General features: G+C 41.7%; 1 protein-coding gene across 1 annotated transcript in view; it reads left to right on the plus strand.

Annotated features, from left to right (window-relative positions):
- Positions 1–18571, plus strand: part of LOC137776461 (transmembrane protein 132B-like) — a 234751-nt gene that overhangs the window by 160657 nt on the left and 55523 nt on the right. Inside the window, exon 3 of the mRNA XM_068562980.1 lies at positions 6683–6780. Coding sequence (XP_068419081.1) covers positions 6683–6727 — 45 coding nt within the window. The 3' untranslated portion in view covers positions 6728–6780. The remainder of the gene's footprint in view (positions 1–6682; positions 6781–18571) is intronic.

Here is an 18571-nt window from a genome sequence, read left to right on the forward strand (position 1 = left end):
ACTGTATTGCGTACTTGAAACTTGCTAGGAGTGCAGATCTTAAGTGTTCTTACCATACGCGCACACACACACACGCACACACGCACACACACTCAAACTACGAGAGCTGATGGATGTTAATTATCTTGATTGTCGTGATTATTTCACAATGTATATATTTAAACGTATTCCAAAACGTCAAGTTGTACCTGCAATGAGACAATTTTTATTTGTCGATTATATATCAGTAAAGCTGAAAAATAATAGAAGTTTCCTTCTCCTCCAACAAAAGCATCCCATTTACAAGAAGATGCTGTTTCCTTCCCCAGGGGAGAATAACTACTATTAGAAATACAAAAACTGATCTAAAAGTGTCCCCCGCTGTCCTTCACACGTCATAGTTATGCATAACAAAGTGAAACGAATGTTGCTTAACTGGATTTGTTAGTGATACTTTGGCACCTTCATTATTGTAAAATTGTATTCGGAGCCAACAGTGACTGAAATTGGATATCAAGTTTGATTGTGGCTTAAAAATGAAATGTCATGTCCTGGGAGGCACTGTGTCCTAGAAGAGGTACCTGAATGTCAAGCTCCTCACATGGGCGGAGTTCTTCTGCAGGTCTGGGAAAACGTGTTATATGGTTAATGTCATTTACATATAAACAATGGAGAATTGGGTCGCTCCCCAAAGATCTGACCTAGCCAGACCATAGCATTCACACTTGAGAATCGGAGAGGTCCTCTTCCGCCTGCCATGAAGAGACAGCACATCTACAGCATCACAGGGCAGTGCCAAGAGGGAAGAGGCGGAGACAAAAACTCCTGGGGTTCCTGAGAGCTTCCCAGTTCCCTGCTTCTGGGACCACGTTTCAGCTTCACCTGCGTATCCCATGGGACACCCTGTTTCTTATAACTCATTCTCCTTCTGAGCTTTGCTAACTTGTTATGGTCTCTTTTACATGCAAATACAGAACTTTAAGTGGCCAGTGGGTCTTGGATTGGTAATGGCTAAAACCAGATAGCCTGGTCAATTAAAACCAGAGCCATAATAATTTGCCATAGATCAGTATAGTTTGCTTTTCCTTGAAAATTAGAGCGATTGTACACACTTCTCCCATAGATTCTAGCTTTAAATACTTTTTGCTTATAAACTTAGGAAGACATTTTGAAGATTATCTGTTCTATAAAGTATCCAATTCAGAAGTCCTTTCCGTAATATCTCTCCCTTTCAGGGATGTTTGGCCAGTTTGGGAAGGAAGGCTGCCTTGCTTCTCATCAGACTTTCTTTGCAGGGTGAATCCCACCGCATGAGTTTTGATAAGGACAGGGATCTGCTTCTCTTTGAAGGGGTCAGAAGAGGCCAGCAATTCCCTTCCTGCTTTCTGCCAGCTCAGGAATAGAAAGGGGAATGAGACTTGACCTCTCAAAAGCACATATGCCTTTTTCTTGGGTAATTTTCTCAAAAGCACATTCTACTATCTGCCCTACCCATACATATTTACTTGCGAAGTTTTATGTGTTTTTTTCCTCTACAAGAATACAAGCTCCCAGAGACCAGACATCTTTTCTGTCTGTTCTGTTTACTTTATATCCCCGGCACCTAAGCAATGACAGTCACAGAGCAGGTGTTCAATAAGCATTTATCATCGGACACATAAATATCTACCTCAGAAACCCAACTCACCTGCAGTTTGGGAGATCTGCCCTCCCCTTCTCTCTCCTGCTTCCAAAAAGGTCCCAATTCGGTATTTATTTCTTCCTGTGAATTCTGTTACATTTTCCAGATGACTGGTGAAAAGCTTTGATGCAGACTAAAGAAATTGCAGCTTCCATGACGAAGAAGGGTTGAGGGGGCTGGCTTGAGAAAGCGGTTAGTGGGTGACCACAAACAAAAATATTCTACTAAGTCACAATGACTAAAGAGATAGCAGGTTGACTTTGGACGCAGAGCTGCATCTTTAAGAACCTCAAAGAACTCTAGCAAATCTCCAGACTGACTTTCGAGGGTTGTTTTGATGAAAATATCACCATTGGTTCAAATCCCAACTCTGTCACTTACTGGTTACGTGATCATGGACAAGTCAATCATTGCCCTGTGTCTCAGTATTCCTATCTGTAAAATAGGAGTGAGAGTCTACTTCACAGTGTTAATATGAGATTATATACCTTCATATATTCTGCAAATATTTATTTAGAAACTGCCATGTTCCAAACACCGTTTCGGTAATCGGAGACACAGCTGTGAATAAGACAGTCCTTGCTCTTAAAGAGCACAGATAAATAAATGACAAGGGTTTTTCAGGTAGTAAGAAGATAACTGGGGATTTCTTCAAATTGATGGTGATTTCTCTTGGGAAAATACTTAGAAGTTAAATTGCTAAGTCATAGAATATGTGTATGTGGTATAATAAGAAATATGTTTGGTCTTTGTGCCCAGGTCCTGGCACAGAGCTCCCCAAACCCTAGGAATTTCCTGAGTGATAGAAGTATTTTTGGTAATTCATAAGGAGCTCCTTTTGAGCACATCTGAGACTTTGCTAATGAGGTGACTTAGGGTGGGGCACCTAGGTAACCTCAGGTTGGAGCTGATCACCAGAAAGACCAAGTGATTAGAGGGTTAGAGCTTTCAGCTCCATCCACTGACCTCTGGGAAGGGGAAGGTTGGAGAGCTGATTTAACTCTATGAAAACTCTTGAACAATGAGGTTTGATGAGCTTCCTGGTTGGTGAACGTGTGGAGATGCTGGAAGGATGGTAAGTCGAGATAGGGCATGGAAGTTCCATGCTCCTGCCCCCATACCTTACCCTCTGCATCTCTTCCATCTGAATACTCCTGAGGGGTATTCTTTTATAACAAATCAGTAAACATAAGGAAATGTTCCTTGAGTTCTGTGAGCCACTGTAGAAATTATCAAACCGGAGAAGGGGATTCTGAGATTTATAGTCAGTGGGTCAGAAGTACAGGTGACAACTTGAACTTGCAATGGAGTCTGAAAGTGGGGGGAGACCTTGACTTGTGGGATCTGATGCGGCCCCTAGGTAAATATTGTCAGAATTGAGTTAAATAGCAAGACACCCAGTTGGGCTCTAGAGCATCAGAGAATTGGTTGGTGGTGTTGGAAACACTCCAGAGTACATGATTAACTTAAAAAGAAACCGCCAACTAATTTTCACCAGCAATAAAAGAGAGCTTCCTTTGATCTACATTCTCACTAACATTTGTTGCCAGGCTTTTAAACTTCGGTTATTCTAGAAGATATGTTGGGGTATCTTTTTGTAGTTTTAATCTGAATTCCCTTGATGACTGATGTTAAACTCTTCTTTCTTGTGCTTTGTGGCCACTTACATCACTTTCTTGATGAAAAATCTGTTCAAGTCTTTTGCTCATTTTTATATTGGCTTGTCTTTGATTATTGACCTGTAGGAATATTTAAGAGAATCTGTATGAAATTTGTCTGATAGATGTATTGCAAATATTTTCTCCCAGTTTGAGGTTTGCCTATTCATTGCTATGATTACATCTTTCATCAGCAGAAATTTTTAATTTTTTTAAAGGTCAACAATTCTATTCTTTTATCATTAGCAATTTTGAGTCCTGATTAGGAAACTTTTGCTAAACCCAAGTTAACGAAGATTTTCTCTTCTGTTTTCTCTTAGAAGCTTTATTCTTTTAATTTTAACATTTGGGTCTATGACATCTCTCAAATGAAGTAGTGGGTCATTTCAGTTCCAACTTTAACAATAAAAAGTAGAAAGCTGAAAATTACCTCTCTCCCTATATTTTCACATTATCTTTGTGCAAAGAAAGCAAAGGGAAATGTATCGTGTAAAAAGTGACTTAAACCATCTAATGAAGCAAAAAGTCATAATCACATGGACAACAAAATAAAAAGCATTGTCCATTTTACTGTTTGCAAAGTGCTTTATTCCTATGGGTAATGCAAATGTATAAGAAGGTTTTTTTGTTTCCTCTCAGCCTTTGCAGGACCTAAAGAGACAGCCTCGTATTTTGAAAAAAAATTTTTTTAAATATGTATGTACATATATAAATATTTATATATAAACACACATATATATATTTCATCTGAAAAACTGACCTAGTGTAACAATGACATTCTGAAGGCATCTCATAGAACATGAAGATGGTCCAGTGTTATGAACTGAAAACGCTATTGCTTTCTCGGACCAGGAGGATAATTTCCCTAATGGGCTACAAAGCCCTTGGATCTTTATTTTCCGCCTGGAAAATAGCAGTGACCTGACCATCTTGAGTCAGAGTACCCTATAAAAACACCGAAGCCCAGGTCATATTGTTCTGTGAACTTTCTCTTCTATTTAAAAAATCTAAGCCGTAAATATACCAGAATAACTTAAATAAATTTTATAAATTCATAGAGATCATTGGTGGGTACTAACAATTCGTCCACAAGAAATCTAAAATGTAGTGTTTGCATTTTGTAAACAAGAAACCCTCCAAATAAAAGGTGTTCATTTTTTCGTGAATGCCATCTTCAAAATTCCACTTTCCCTTCTCTTTTTGGATCCACATTTACTTACAAGCATAGAGACACCTGGTGAGAACACACCGGTGTCTGTGGCTCAGGCCTCCAGTATCCCAGGACCAAAAGGACGGGATAAAGCTGTTAGTAGGAGACAATTATCTAAAGTGCTGAGGGCTTCCCTGGTGGCGCAGTGGTTGAGAATCCGCCTGCCAATGCAGGGGACGCGGGTTCGAGCCCTGCTCCAGGAAGATCTCACATGCCACGGAGCAACTAAGCCCCATGCGCCACAACTACTGAGTCTGCGCTCTAGAGCCCGTGAGCCACAACTACTGAGCCTGTGAGCCACAACTACTGAAGCCTGTGTGCCTAGAGCCCGTGCTCCGCAACGAGAAGCCGCCGCAATGAGAAGCCCGCGCACCGCAAGAAGACCCAACGTAGCCAAAAATAAATAAATAAATAAAGTGCTGAGCAAAAAGGTGGATGGGAGAGAGAGTGGATTTGCAAATTTGGGAGAGCAATTTGGTTCCTTTCCTGCCAGCTTTTTAGAAGCATGAAAGCATGCTGCTTCACAGATTAGCGTCACAAAGGCAATTTTTATGTTGTACGTCTCCATTATTATAGGATACTTGCAAGGTCTGGGGAAAGAGCCGAGCTTGGTAAGCAGCGATAATGAAGACGTATGAAGCTATCCAAACGCTGGATTGCCAGAGAGAGCTCCCTTTCCAGAATAACGACAAGGGACGGCACTGAGCACGTGGCAAAGACCATGCTGTGGCGGTGCCAGGCCCGTGAAGCGCACACATGGACAAAAATAGCCCGAGAAGAATTTGCTCAGTAACGTACCATCATCCTTCAGTTGAAACGTCTGCAGCAATCTTCGGGGATCCAAGCAGAATCCCCCGTGGTCCTGAGCTTTTCTTATCCCTCCAGAGCTCTGCGTGTCTGAGCCACCAGCACCTTGTCACTCCCGGCCCCATACGAATTCCCCCGCCCTCCTCTTCCCACAGACAGACAAAACCAAACCAGTAACTCAAAGCAAGAGGGAAAAGGGGGCCATGGCGTCATCCATCACTACACCTGAGTGGTAAGGTAGTTTGGTCCCCGGACTGGAAAGGGAGAAACATTGGGCCTCTTTCTCTTATCGCCACGTTGGATCATCTGGAAACATTTTTTTTTTAGCTTTTGTTTTCAGGATTGCTTTTAATCTCTCCCTGTGTGCAATATAGATTCTATTTGGAAAGAAAAGTTATACTGAATGTTATTAGTTCTCTCAAAGAGATAACAGTTGTGTGTACCAGACACCATTATGAACACTTATATGTATTCATTTATTTTTCACTGTGATTCTGTGTGCTTTTAAAGACAAAGCTGGAGCAAGTACAAGCTTTGACTAAGAGTGTTCCTTCAAATAGGTGTTCTGACTTACCACTTCCTTTGAAGTGTCAAAATCTTAAAACATTCTCACTCAAATTTAATCGTGTTTATCTTCAAAAAGAACAGTATCTAAAACCTCTAGTTCTTTTTTTTTTTTTAATCAGTCATCAATTTTATACACATCAGTGTATACATGTCAATCCCAATCGCCCAATTCAGCACACCACCATCCCCACCCCACCACTGTTTTCCCTGCTTGGTGTCCATACGTTTGTTCTCTACATCTGTGTCTCAACTTCTGCCCTGCAAACCGGTTCATCTGTACCATTTTTCTAGGTTCCACATACATGCGTTAATATACAATATTTGTTTTTCTCTTTCTGACTTACTTCACTCTGTATGACAGTCTCTAGATCCATCCACGTCTCAACAAATGACTCAATTTCGTTCCTTTTTATGGCTGAGTAATATTCCATTGTATATATGTACCACATCTTCTTTATCCATTCGTCTGTCGATGGGCATTTAGGTTGCTTCCATGACCTGGCTATTGTAAATAGTGCTGCAATGAACATTGGGGTGCATGTGTCTTTTTGAATTACGGTTTTCTCTGGGTATATGCTGGAAACATTTTTACCCAGGCTGCTAGGGAAAAAAATGAAAGATCAATTTTTAGAGGTGACATTTCTTGGTGCCTTCTTTTTAAAATCTGCGTCTATTATCTCAAGTTCTGAAACACAGGCATTGAACTCTCTGGAAAGAAAGAAATGCATGCCTAGAAAACTAGTGTCCAATCATATGGAGATTTGCTTTTCCTCATTTCAGACAGCTGGAAAACTAGGAGCAAAAGCCCAGCTTCGTGATCTCTGAGCGTCTGGATGAAGCAAAGTTCCCCTCCTGTTTCCCAAACCTTGAACGGAGCCGTGAGTATCCACGTGTTACGCGCATTTCAGTGACATCTGGAGGGATGTTCAATGTTGGATGTAGACCCCAGCACTCACCACAGCAGGGTCGGTTCCTTTTTGTCTGAACTTCTGAGCCTCTCCCCTTCGTCCCAAGCTTGTGTGTGCCTCAGGCGTTGGGAGATCAGAGGGGTTTCTCCCTGTCGTGATGTGCTTGTGAATGGCTGCATTTGAAAAGCAAAAATATATGTGGATGGAATTCAATAGAAGAATGTTGAAATGTTCATTTTCATGTTAAAAATGATGATTTACCCTGTGGTGCGAAGAAACATTTATCCTGGAAAATGAAGTCACTTTCCAGTTCCATCTACAATCCCGACACAGGCCACACCCTTTCCAGGTGAGAATCCCTGGAATCGGTGCATTTTGTGATGTCCTCGTCCAGTACATGTCTTTCCCACATCAGTTGAAATACTGCAGAGTGGGATGTTGAAGGTTTAAAACACATAGCTTTATGGATACCCGGGGGAGAAGGGACGGGGGTGGGATGAATTGGGAGATTGGGACTGACATTATACACTACTATGTAGGAAATAGATAACTAATGAGAACCTACTGTATAGCACAGGGAACTCTACTCAGTTCTCTGTGGTGACCTAAATGGGAAGGAAATCCAAAGAAGAGGGGATATTTTATATGTATAACTGATTCACTTTGCTGTACAGCAGAAACTAACACCACACTGTAAAGCAAACATACTCTCATAAAAATTAATTAAAAATAAATAAAACATATAGTTTTGCATGATATAATATAAAAATGTAATTATTCCAAGACATACACCTTTCAATGTTTCAGTTTACTGCATACAAGCAATTCCATCATCCACATTTTGCCCTAACTCTTCCACCACCCATTTAATGCGCTGCTCTTGTGTACAAGGAATGACATATATTTCATTCTACAAGGTGATTTTCCCAGAGGAATTGTCACTTAGTTTAAAAATCTTTTACCCTGTCTCAACACAGAAATTGAAGGCGGGGATGTGATGAAATTATTGAAGTGGCTGAAATGAAGAAAAAAAATAACCTTACTGGTTCAAAACTGTGTGAGGTGTGTGTGTAGGTGCGTGTGTGTGTGTGTGTAGGTGCGTGTGTGTGTGTGTGGAGGTGCGTGTGTGTGTGTGTGTGGAGGTGCGCGTGTGTGTGTGTGTGTAGGTACGTGTGTGTGTGTGTAGGTGCGTGTGTGTGTGTAGGTGCGTGTGTGTGTAGGTGCGTGTGTGTGTGTGTGTGGAGGTGCGTGTGTGCACACATGCATGCAGAGTAGTTCTAACAGCTACAGCTTACCCTGGAATTCCCAAAATCTGCACATAAAACAGAACAACACCTTTATAAAGGGTTAAATAAGAATCTGCAATAGCTGGTTTTCAAATAAAGGTTAAAAATTTTTTTAAATGTACATAGTCTAAAGATGTGGTAACAAGACAAAAAATACATCTTTCTCCCTGTGTCGATGTTCTCGATTTCCCAGATATTCTGCCTATATGGCATATGGACCTGTGATAAACATGTAAAAAGCATATAAGAGGAAACATCACCACGTCCTGGAATGCTGCTCTCAAAGACGTGGAAAACTGGATGAGAAGTGGGAGGAGCTTCAAGAATTGCCAGTCTCAGCTGCGAGTCTGTGCTGACCCCCCGACCTTGTGGGATGTTAGAGTTGAAGGATTAGTTACCCATTATTCAAGGTCTCAGGATGTCTGGGAATCACACCTCTTTAGAAACTTGAAGATAATCCCAGGAAACCACTGTTGCCTTCTAGCCAAAACTCGGTCTCTGTACCCCGAATTGAATCTCAGAGACAGATTTTTGGGTGAAGTAGAAAAGAATGGCTTTATTGCTTTGCCAGGCAAAGGGGGCCATGGTGGGCTAATGCCCTCAGAACTGTGTGTTCCCCCCCGCGGGGGGTAGTGAGGAGTTTTATAGCAATGGTTCAAAGAGGAGGACGTGGTCAGTTCATGGACATTCTTCTGATTGGTTGGTGGGGAGGTAATTGGGAGCTGGCATCATCAACCTTCTGGTTCATATTGGTCTGGGGTCTACGTGCTTGTGGGCAGCATGCAGTTAACTTCTCCCACCTGATGGGGGTTTCAGTATCTGCAAAACAGCTCAGAGATATTGTTCTGTGTATCCCCTGAGGGGGAACCAGGACCCTGCCCCAAGGCTGCGCTATTGTCTCTTGACTGTTCCTCCTTTGTTTCTGCATCCCCTCCCTCCCCTGAGTAGCAACTGTTTGAATGTGCCCTTTGGAACTCAGGGAAGGTCTTGGAGGCTGAATGAAGCCTATTTCCTGTAATCAGAGAATGCGGGACACAGAAGCCCCAAGGGGTCCTGCTTGATTTCAGACGGCTTGGTGGAGATTCAAGGAGAGAGGTAAACCAGCTTCCAGCTATGCACCCAGGTCTGTGATGGTTACAGGTTTGCCAGGAAAATCACTGCATCTCAGCCACGATGGAGCTGGAGAGGGAGGGAGAACATTCAAGGTTGAGGAGGAAAGCTCAAGTGTCTGCTTCACATCGTCCTACAAACAGAGACTCCTGAAGCTGAAATTCAATGTGTAAGAAAATCAACCATTATAATCCCATGGATGTTTTATTTTTAATCACAGCTTTATTATAACCATTTCCAACTTTGTAATTGATGTTTATACCAAAACAGTTTCCTAACTGACTGCCAAAAGAACACATTTGCTGAACTGGTTTGTTAAAGCATTTCATAATTATCTGATTTCACCTGCCAAATAAAGGATTTCTAAAAAGAACAACCTACTTCATTTTTGGTCTTTGATTCAAACTATAATAATGGTGTCTTCTTTATAAAAGTTTTGGATTATTTTAGTGGCAGTAATTTAAAAATTCAAAAATAATACACATCTTGGCACAGGGTAGTCAAAGTACATGAATCATTACATTAAAAAATGAATATGTATGCTCAGAGAATGATACAAGTGTAATAAATCTGCTTAAAGGATGGTGTTTAGCCATTGCCTTCTACTTCTGTTTGGCTTAGATATTTATGAAACAATGATGGGCAAGCCCTGATGACATTCTTGAGTGCCCTGGGAGATCACAGTGGGGACGAAATCTTAATCACCTAAAGACATAGGTCCTTTCAGTTAAACATCTATTTGCAAATTAATTCTGGAGAAGAAGGCATCACCACTAAACCAGCTTTGGGTAGAACAGACATTAGAAAACAGTTCAATTGTGGACTAATACTTTACAGTAACTTTTTACAGTTTTATTAAGACTATCTAATATTCAATCTCCAAACTATTATCCTGTCAATATTAGCCAGAAAAGATTTTCAGTAGTGTAACAGGAAAGATAGAACATAAGACTCTGGTGATTTTTTAAAAATTTATTTTATTGACCTATAGTTGATTTACAATGTTGTGTTAATTTCTGCCGTACAGCAAAGTGATTCAGTTATACATATATATTATTTTTCATGCTCTTTTCCATGATGGTTTATCACAGGATACTGAATAGAGTTCCCTGCGCTCTACAGTAGGACCTTGTTCTTTATCCATTCTATGTATACTAGTTTGCATCTGCTAATCCCAAACTCCCACCCCATCCCTCCGCCACACCTCTGCCCCTTGTCAACCACAAGTCTGTGCTCTGTGTCTGTGAAGACTCTGGTAATTTTATATTTTGTGCGAAAAATGGAATCTTAAACTTTCAAAAAGTGGGTTCCACTGCCCAAGTCCAAGTACAGCAAAATGGTTCAGCTTCAAGGTTAGACAGTAAAAACATTCAGGGGTTCCCTATCTTTATTCGTAATACACAGAGAGTAGAGAGTCATATTGGTGGGAACGTGCTGGTTTCATCTGTGTTGTAACTTAGTTTTTCCTGCAAAATGAGGTCACGTCACCAGTGTTAGTTTACTGTTTCTAACTGCAATCCAGTGGGATGGCACTGGCCTGTGTTATCACTCTCACTTCATTGTTGATGAAGGGCTCAGAGATGTTAAGGGTTTTGCCTAAATCACCAATCTGACCCATGACCTTGGAGCAACATAAACTCCCCAATTTTTTGAGCGCAAATCTTAAGTCTGCCTATGTCTCCACGTGGCCATATTATGAATCGGGTTCCTTAAAGCTGCCTATTTCATGAAAGTCAGTGGATTCCTTTGAGTCAATAACAAGCCTAAACTGTGAACCTGACTGAAGGGCACAATCCACATTTTCTGAGCAGCCAAGTGCAACCCATGTCTTATACTGACAGCTGCATTCAAGATACTCTGTCTGTTTCTCAAATAAATGGTTTCCCTGACTAGAAAGGCTCAAGACCCCAGGACACAGAGTTGCTACTTTTGCTTCTCTGCTGCAAAGAGAAGCCTCTCTAATCAATCTCTAACTGTGCAGTAAGCCTACTTATATCACCAACGTAAAACGCACCCATGACAAGATAGGCGGTGAATCAGTTTTCTATTCCTGCTGTAACAAATTTCCAAAAAGTAGGTGGCATACATTAACCCCAGTTTATTCCCCTAGAGTTCTGGAAATCACAAGTCTGTCATGGGTCTCACTGGGCTAAAATCAAGGTGTCAGCAGGCTGCGTTCCTTTATGATGTCTGTAGAGGACAATCTGTTTGTTTGCTGGTTCCGGTACCCAGAGGCCCCCGCATTCCTCCATAGAGACCACTTCCTACACATTTTAAAGCCAGCAATGTCTCATCTCTACAGCTGGACCCGCCATCACATCTCTTTCTTTGACTCTCCACTTCTGCCTCCCTGTTCTGATTTTAAGGGCCCTTGTGACTAGACTGGGCTCCCCTGGATAATCCAGGATACTCTCCTGACTTTAACATCACCTTATTAGCAACCTTAATCCCATCTGCAGCCTTAATTCCCCTTTGCCATGTAAGGTAACATAGTCACCGGTTCTCCGAGTTGGGACATGGGCGTCTTTGGGGGCTATTATTCTGCCTACCAAGGAGGGAACTAAAACTTTGGATAAGTCATCTCATTTGGCTGAGACAGCAGTGGGTGCTGCTCATTTGACCTAGGGCCCCAGCCCCTCTTCTGTCATCCAGTAACAGGCTCTGCATACTGAGAGGAGTGGGCACAGGGCAGACCAATCATCGTGTCCACCCCCCTAGCCACCGTGTTTGGTGGAAGTGTTACCAAAAGTGGGGTACCACCATTCAAAAGCCAATACTCGAGAGGCAAGGCTGGTGGAAAGGAAAGTTTGCTTTATCTTGGAGGCTGGCAACTGGGGGAGAGGATGGACCCGTGTCCAAAGGCTGACTTCCCCCTCTGACAATCAGTGGGCAAGAGCTTTTAAAGGGGAGTTTCAGGGATGCACAGGCAGAGGGAGGGGCCTACATGCAGAAACAGCACAGGCAGCTCTGACAGTCATCTTGAACTTGGTCATGTGGTGGTCTGATCAGTGTCATCTTGATTGTTTTGAGTACAGTTAATCTTCAGTTCCAGGGTCCATTTGAGGCCAGTTCTCGGAATTGTGGCAGCTTATGTCATGGCTACAGTCTGGTCATTGTGTAGTTAACTTCTTCCACCTGGTGTGGGTTTCAGCATCTATAAGACAGCTCACAGGACACGGCTCAGAATATGATCTATAGCCCTTGAGGAGGAACTAAAGGGCCTTGACTTTGCTTAATGACTAAACTATTATTACTTGGTCTTGTTTGACTGTTTACCTTGCCTTCTGCATTTTCTAACTTCTCTGATTAAACATATTCTTCGGCTAAAGTTTTTCTACAGACAAAAGGCAAGCGGAAGTCATGAGGGGGAAGGACCGTAGGGTCCTGCTCTGTTTCAGAAGGATGGGCAGGGGACCCACACTGGCTCACTCACTGCCCTTCTCTAGGATTTTCCAACCTGAAGCTGATAGAAATGACCCCCTTGCCCCCCACCCCCCGAACCCTGAAGGTTCTGCTACTATTTGAACAAAGGGCTTCATGCAGTCACATTTTCTTTAGGTTGGAAAGGGCATGTTTGCAGCACAGAGAATGAAACCAGTTTGTAGAAACGAGGAAGGGAAGAAAGACAAGAGGGAGAGATGAGAAGAACAGTTTCTAGCAGTGTTTAAGTCCCAGAATCCGAGGGAATGTTATCAAGGCCAGCTCACCTCCGCATAGAACAACTTTATGAGGCAAGAAATTACCCAGTTTTGCTTAAGCTGACCTAGTCTAAGCTTTCCTCCTTTGCTACCAGAGTCCTGAGAAACCCAGACAGAATGCCAAGATTATTTCTTGAGGAACATCAGGGTTCCTAGAAAAAGTTGGAGAAATGCTGGCCTGAGGGGTGAAGGCAAAACAGGTCTCAGTAGGGGATTCTGTGATCTTCTAAGAGGGGGAGATAGACATGAAATCCTTCCCACTCACAATCCTGAGGAAAAACTTAGGTAAAAGATGCAAATATTATTTTCCCTCTGGGTTTTGGAAATCAAGGTCAGAGGCAAAGCATTGGAAAGAAAGACATTTAAACCAGACCTAGGAGGGGTCACTAGTTAATCTCAATCCATGAACCCCCAAAGAAGCCTCTGCTCCCCTGGAAAGGAGAGTTACTAAGAGACTGATGAGTTGAGATGCTCAGAGTGTGAGATCTGGACCACAAGTTCACGGTTGCAAATCCCGGCCTTTCCTGTTGCCACCTGGGGACCTGGAATAGGGCAGCAGTGCACCTAGGCTTCCTGGGCCTCCGTTTCCACACCTGAGAAATGGTGATAACGCCAGAACCTCAACTGAGGAGATTATTGGGAAGATTAACTGAGCTAATTCACGCAAAATGCTGCTTAGAACAACCAAGTTAGAGCTGACACATCTTCAGAGCTCAGTAATGTATTCGTTTTATCATCGTTATCACCTAAACATCCCCAATGACTGGACTGATCACAAAGCATGCGTCTGTTCTCTTCTATCCTTTTTTTTTTTTTAATTTATTTATTTTTGGCTGTGTTGGGTCTTCGTTTCTGTGCGAGGGCTCTCTCTAGTTGCGGCGAGCGGGGGCCACTCTTCATCGCGGTGCGCGGGCCTCTCACTGTCGCGGCCTCTCTTGTTGCGGAGCACGGGCTCCAGACGCGCAGGCTCAGTAGTTGTGGCTCACGGGACCAGTTGCTCCGCGGCATGTGGGATCTTCCCAGACCAGGGCTCGAACCCATATCCCCTCATTGGCAGGCAGATTCTCAACCACTGCGCCTCCAGGGAAGCCCTATCCTTTTTATTGCTATTACTATTTTTAATCTGACCAGCTGCTTGAAGGGAGATGAGCGGGCCAGCCATCAACAGCAAGCCAGGCATTCTTAGACTATATCACCCACATCAGGAGCTAAAGACCTTCTCTGACACAAGTTTCTTTTCCCCTCACCCACTCTCTGTTTCCCCAAAAGGTAGATACATTCATGCCTTCACTTAAGCTTTTCTCCTGCCTTAAAAGTAGATATTCAGCCCCAGCAATCATTGTCTCCATATCTCTCATCTCACTCACCTGCTGGGGAATCCATTGACACAAAACTGTTTGATTTCTTGAGCCAATAACTATTTCTAAAGCCAACGCAAAAAACGACAACAAAAAACCACTAATCACATATTTCTTTATGGGATTTGGGGAAGTTTTCTTTTCCTTTTCTTTTTTCCCCTCCAGTGTGTTGACATGGACCTACCTATCTTTAATAGGCTCCCTGAAATAATAGCTAAGGAAATACTATGAGCAAAGTGAATTGCTGCTACTGGAAAAAAATGTTATGACAAAGCTAGGAAGCAAGAAGTCACAAATGCACTTCAAAGCCATGAGCAAACTCTGCTATATAAGCAGCTGGGCTGTATTGTAGTTTTATAGCCAAGGTGATCGTGTACCACACCAGCCTTCAGGTCAAAGGAGCATTGGGGACCATGCTTGGGTGCATTTCTTTTTTTTTTTTTTTAATTTCTTTTTCAACTGAAGTATATTTGATGTACAATCTTATATGTTCCAGGTGTACAATATAGTGATTCATAATTTTTAATGGTTATACTTCATTTATAGTTATTATAAAATATTGACTGTATCTCCCATGTTGTACAATATATCCTTGTAATTTATTTTATACATAATGGTTTGTACCTCTTAAACCCCACTTCCCTCTCCCCACTGGTAACCCCTAGTTTGTTCTCTATATTTGTGAGTCTGTTTCTTCTTTTGTTATATTCACGAGTCTGTTGTCTTTTTTTAGATCCCACATATAAGTGATATAGTATCTGTTTGTCTCTGTCTGACTTATTTCACTTAGTGTAATATCTTCCATGTCCATCCATGTTTTTGCAAATGGCAAACTTTCATTCTTTTTTGTGGCTGAGTAATGTTCCATTGTATGTATTACACGTGTGTGTGTGTGTGTGTGTGTGTATAAAACATCTTCTTTATCTGTTCATCTGTGGATGGACATTTAGGTTGCTTCCATGACTTGGCTATTGTAAATAGTGCTGCTATGACCATTAGGGTGCATGTGTCTTTTTGAGTCAGAGTTTTGTTTTGTTTTTGTTTTTTCAGATAGGAATGGGATTGCTGGGTTATATGGTAGTTTTATTTTTAGTTTTTTGAGAAATGTCCATACCATTTTCCACATTGGCTGCACCAATTCACATTCCCATCCACAGTGTATGAGGGATTTGGGTGTGTTTCTGGCCCTCGCCCAGTGGCAGATGGTTTTTGCTTTGTACTGGATAAGGATCCAAGGTGTGCGTGAGTTCTGTGCCTGTCACCCAGCAGCATCTGTTCACCACCTGTCTCCATGGACATTCTGGAACGTGAGTCAGTTGCTCCAGGTGCTACTTCTTCATTCTTAAGCCTTGGTACCTGAACCACCACGCGGTCTCCCAGGCACCCTGCCTGGTCCCCAGTCTTTTTCATGAGCACCAGTTGGAGACCTGTGAGAAAGAGATGGTCAGTACACGCAAACTTCCCTTGTATCTGGGGCTCCAAGGACTTCTTAGGTATGATGTTATTCCACAGTTGGTCTTTAAGAATCAAGACTTCTCTTGTTGTCTACTTAGAAGCTTTCCCATCCACCTTTCCTCTGTGCTCTGACTGACTGTGGAGTCTACAGTGATGGTGTCCAATTATCTCATATGGCAGGAAGTGTGGAGATACGTGGTTCCGATGGGTTCAGCAGCTCTGTGATGTCACTTCCTGCCTTTGCATTCTGCCATTTTCAGAAAATGTCTTTGTGATATGGAGCTTGTTGTCTTGTGGTTGTAAGCTCCTGCTGCAGTCCCATGATACTGATCTCAGCAGATGGATAAAGGGCTCTTTCTGACCAAGATTCTTCCTATCCAGGAAGAAGATACTTCCCAGAAGCCTCCCAGAGCTTCCCCTTGTGTTTCATGGGCTAGAAATAGATTGCATGCCAATCTCCAGACCCATGGAGAAAGGAATGATTAGGACCAGTTAAATGTAAAGATCCGAGAACCTCAGTGAACCAAACAAGATAAACTTAAAGAAAACCACACATATCATATGAAATATGACATATTTATAATAATGAATATCATAGAGAAAATGCTGAACACCAGAGATAAACTTTTTAAATCTTGAAAGTAGCTAGGGAAAAATCACATTACATCCTGGAGGTGGGGGAAGGGTGAAGGGGGATTTTAATTATTGTAGCTTTCTTATCAGAAACTATGGAGTCCATATATGTATAACTGAATCACTTTGGTGTATACCTGAAACTAACAACATTGTAAATCAACTATATTTCAATTAAAAAATTAGAAAAAAACCCCCAGAAACTATGGAGTCTAGAAGACATTGGAATTATGTTTTTTGAAATACATGTTATTTTATTTAAAAAGAAAAAATCTGAGGATTGGACCAGGGAGGGATGCTTCCTTCCTAAGCAAAATCAGAATTTGGTGGGCAAGAGAGAAGTGGAGTAAAATAATATAAAAACAGGCACATGTATACCCTACGAAGGTCAAGAGACAGAACATTACAGATACGTGGAAAACTCCCGTGTGCCCTTTCTAACCTCGACTCCCACTCTCCTCTCCCAAGCAGTCAGTGATGACTGTCACAACACAGCTAAGATTTTATTAGGAATTTAAAACAGAATCTATGTTAGAGGTAATAAAGAGCTATTTCCCAGGCTTCAGGTTCACCAAAGCTATTCTTGGTCCAGCTGCTGATTCTGAAGATCTCTCAGGTAAGATGAACCAAAAGAAAGTCCAGTCAGCTAAACCTGACCACTTTCTTGGGTGTAGGAATCTTCAGCCCCTCTTTGGAAATTTCCAGCGTGGAGTAGATGGTGAGACTAAAGTTATACGTTTTACACTCTGTTCTTTTTTCCCAGTCTTTTTTCTCTCTGTGTTTCATCTTGAATTACTTTTTCTGCCACATCTTCAAGTTCACTGGTCTTTGCTATTCTGTATTATCTGTTCTGCTGTTAATCCCACCCAGTGTCATTTTCATTTCTGTTAATGTAGTATTCATCTCTGATAGTTCAACTTGATTCTTTTTTACATTTTTCATGCCTCTACTCAATCTTTACCTTAAACATATGGACTATATTAATAATGTTTTAATATCTTAGTCTACTAATCCTATCATCCATTGCATTCTTTTTTGACAGATACTGAAATTTACATACTTTAAAATAGATTTTTTCTATAATTATTCTTGAGTTGTGTTATGAGACACACTTAAGCTTATTCAAAACAATGTGATCCTTTCAATGCTTGCTTTTTAGCTTTGTTAGTCAGGACCCAATTATCCGTTAGTCTACTCTTTTTCTGCATTTTCCCATAATGTGAGGCTTTTTCCTCACATTTATGCACTGTTCAGGACTTTGCTGAAAGTTTGAAGAGGACCCCCTGCAGATCCCTGGGGAGTTCTCTCCTCCTGTACTCTGTTCTATGAGCTCTAGCTGCTTTCGCCTCCTCAGACCTCTATCTCTAACTCCTCATCTCTGGAAACTACCAGACTCTGCTTGGAGTTCCCGCTCTGCTCTGGAAACACAGCAACAAGGTAGGGCCATCACAGGACCCAATTAATTTGCATCCCTATATCAGAGATCAAAACCCTGTGTTGCCTTGTCACCAATGTCTGAAAACCATTGTTACCTGTATTTTTCCCACTTTTTCATTGTTTCAAGTAGGAGGTCTAATTCGGTTCCTGTTATTGCATCTTGGCCAGAAATGGACCTATCCCATTGCTCTTATAGTTATAGCATTTTATCCCTGGATTTGGACATTAAAACACCATCAACACGTGTTAGTTTAGGAAAGGATCCAAGCACTTCTTATTCATCAAATGATATCCCCAAAAGGGATTAAGACCCGTTTGCTTGGTTAAAACCCAGCATATGGTACCATGAAGCTTCTTGCATCACTCATATTGCTGTAAACATTAAACCTGTTTATAGAAACACTTTTAATTACGTGCTGTTTGCACATGTACTGAAACCACAATCTTAGGGTTCAGAGTTTGCACATAAATTTATCACAGGAAAAAGAGAGAAAGATCTGCAGGTTTCGTGTTTTCACACTTCTACCGAAGAGAGGCTTTTAAGGGAGCAGGTCAGAAACGCTTGACAAAGAGGCATAGTAATGCTGACTGCAGCCAGGAAAAAGTTGGACGCCCAACTGTTTTTCTCTGAGCACCCCAAGAATTATTCTCTCATAGCACCCAGGATTTCCCAGCATAGTATTTCCACAATTTGCAATTATAAACTTAGTTTTGTTTTTATAAATCAGTTCTTAGTGGCAATGATTATGTCTATGAAGACTCAGTCCCATAGCTTTCAATACCA

This window comes from Eschrichtius robustus, chromosome 14 (genome assembly GCF_028021215.1).
Source record: "Eschrichtius robustus isolate mEscRob2 chromosome 14, mEscRob2.pri, whole genome shotgun sequence".
Classification (NCBI taxonomy): domain Eukaryota; kingdom Metazoa; phylum Chordata; class Mammalia; order Artiodactyla; family Eschrichtiidae; genus Eschrichtius; species Eschrichtius robustus.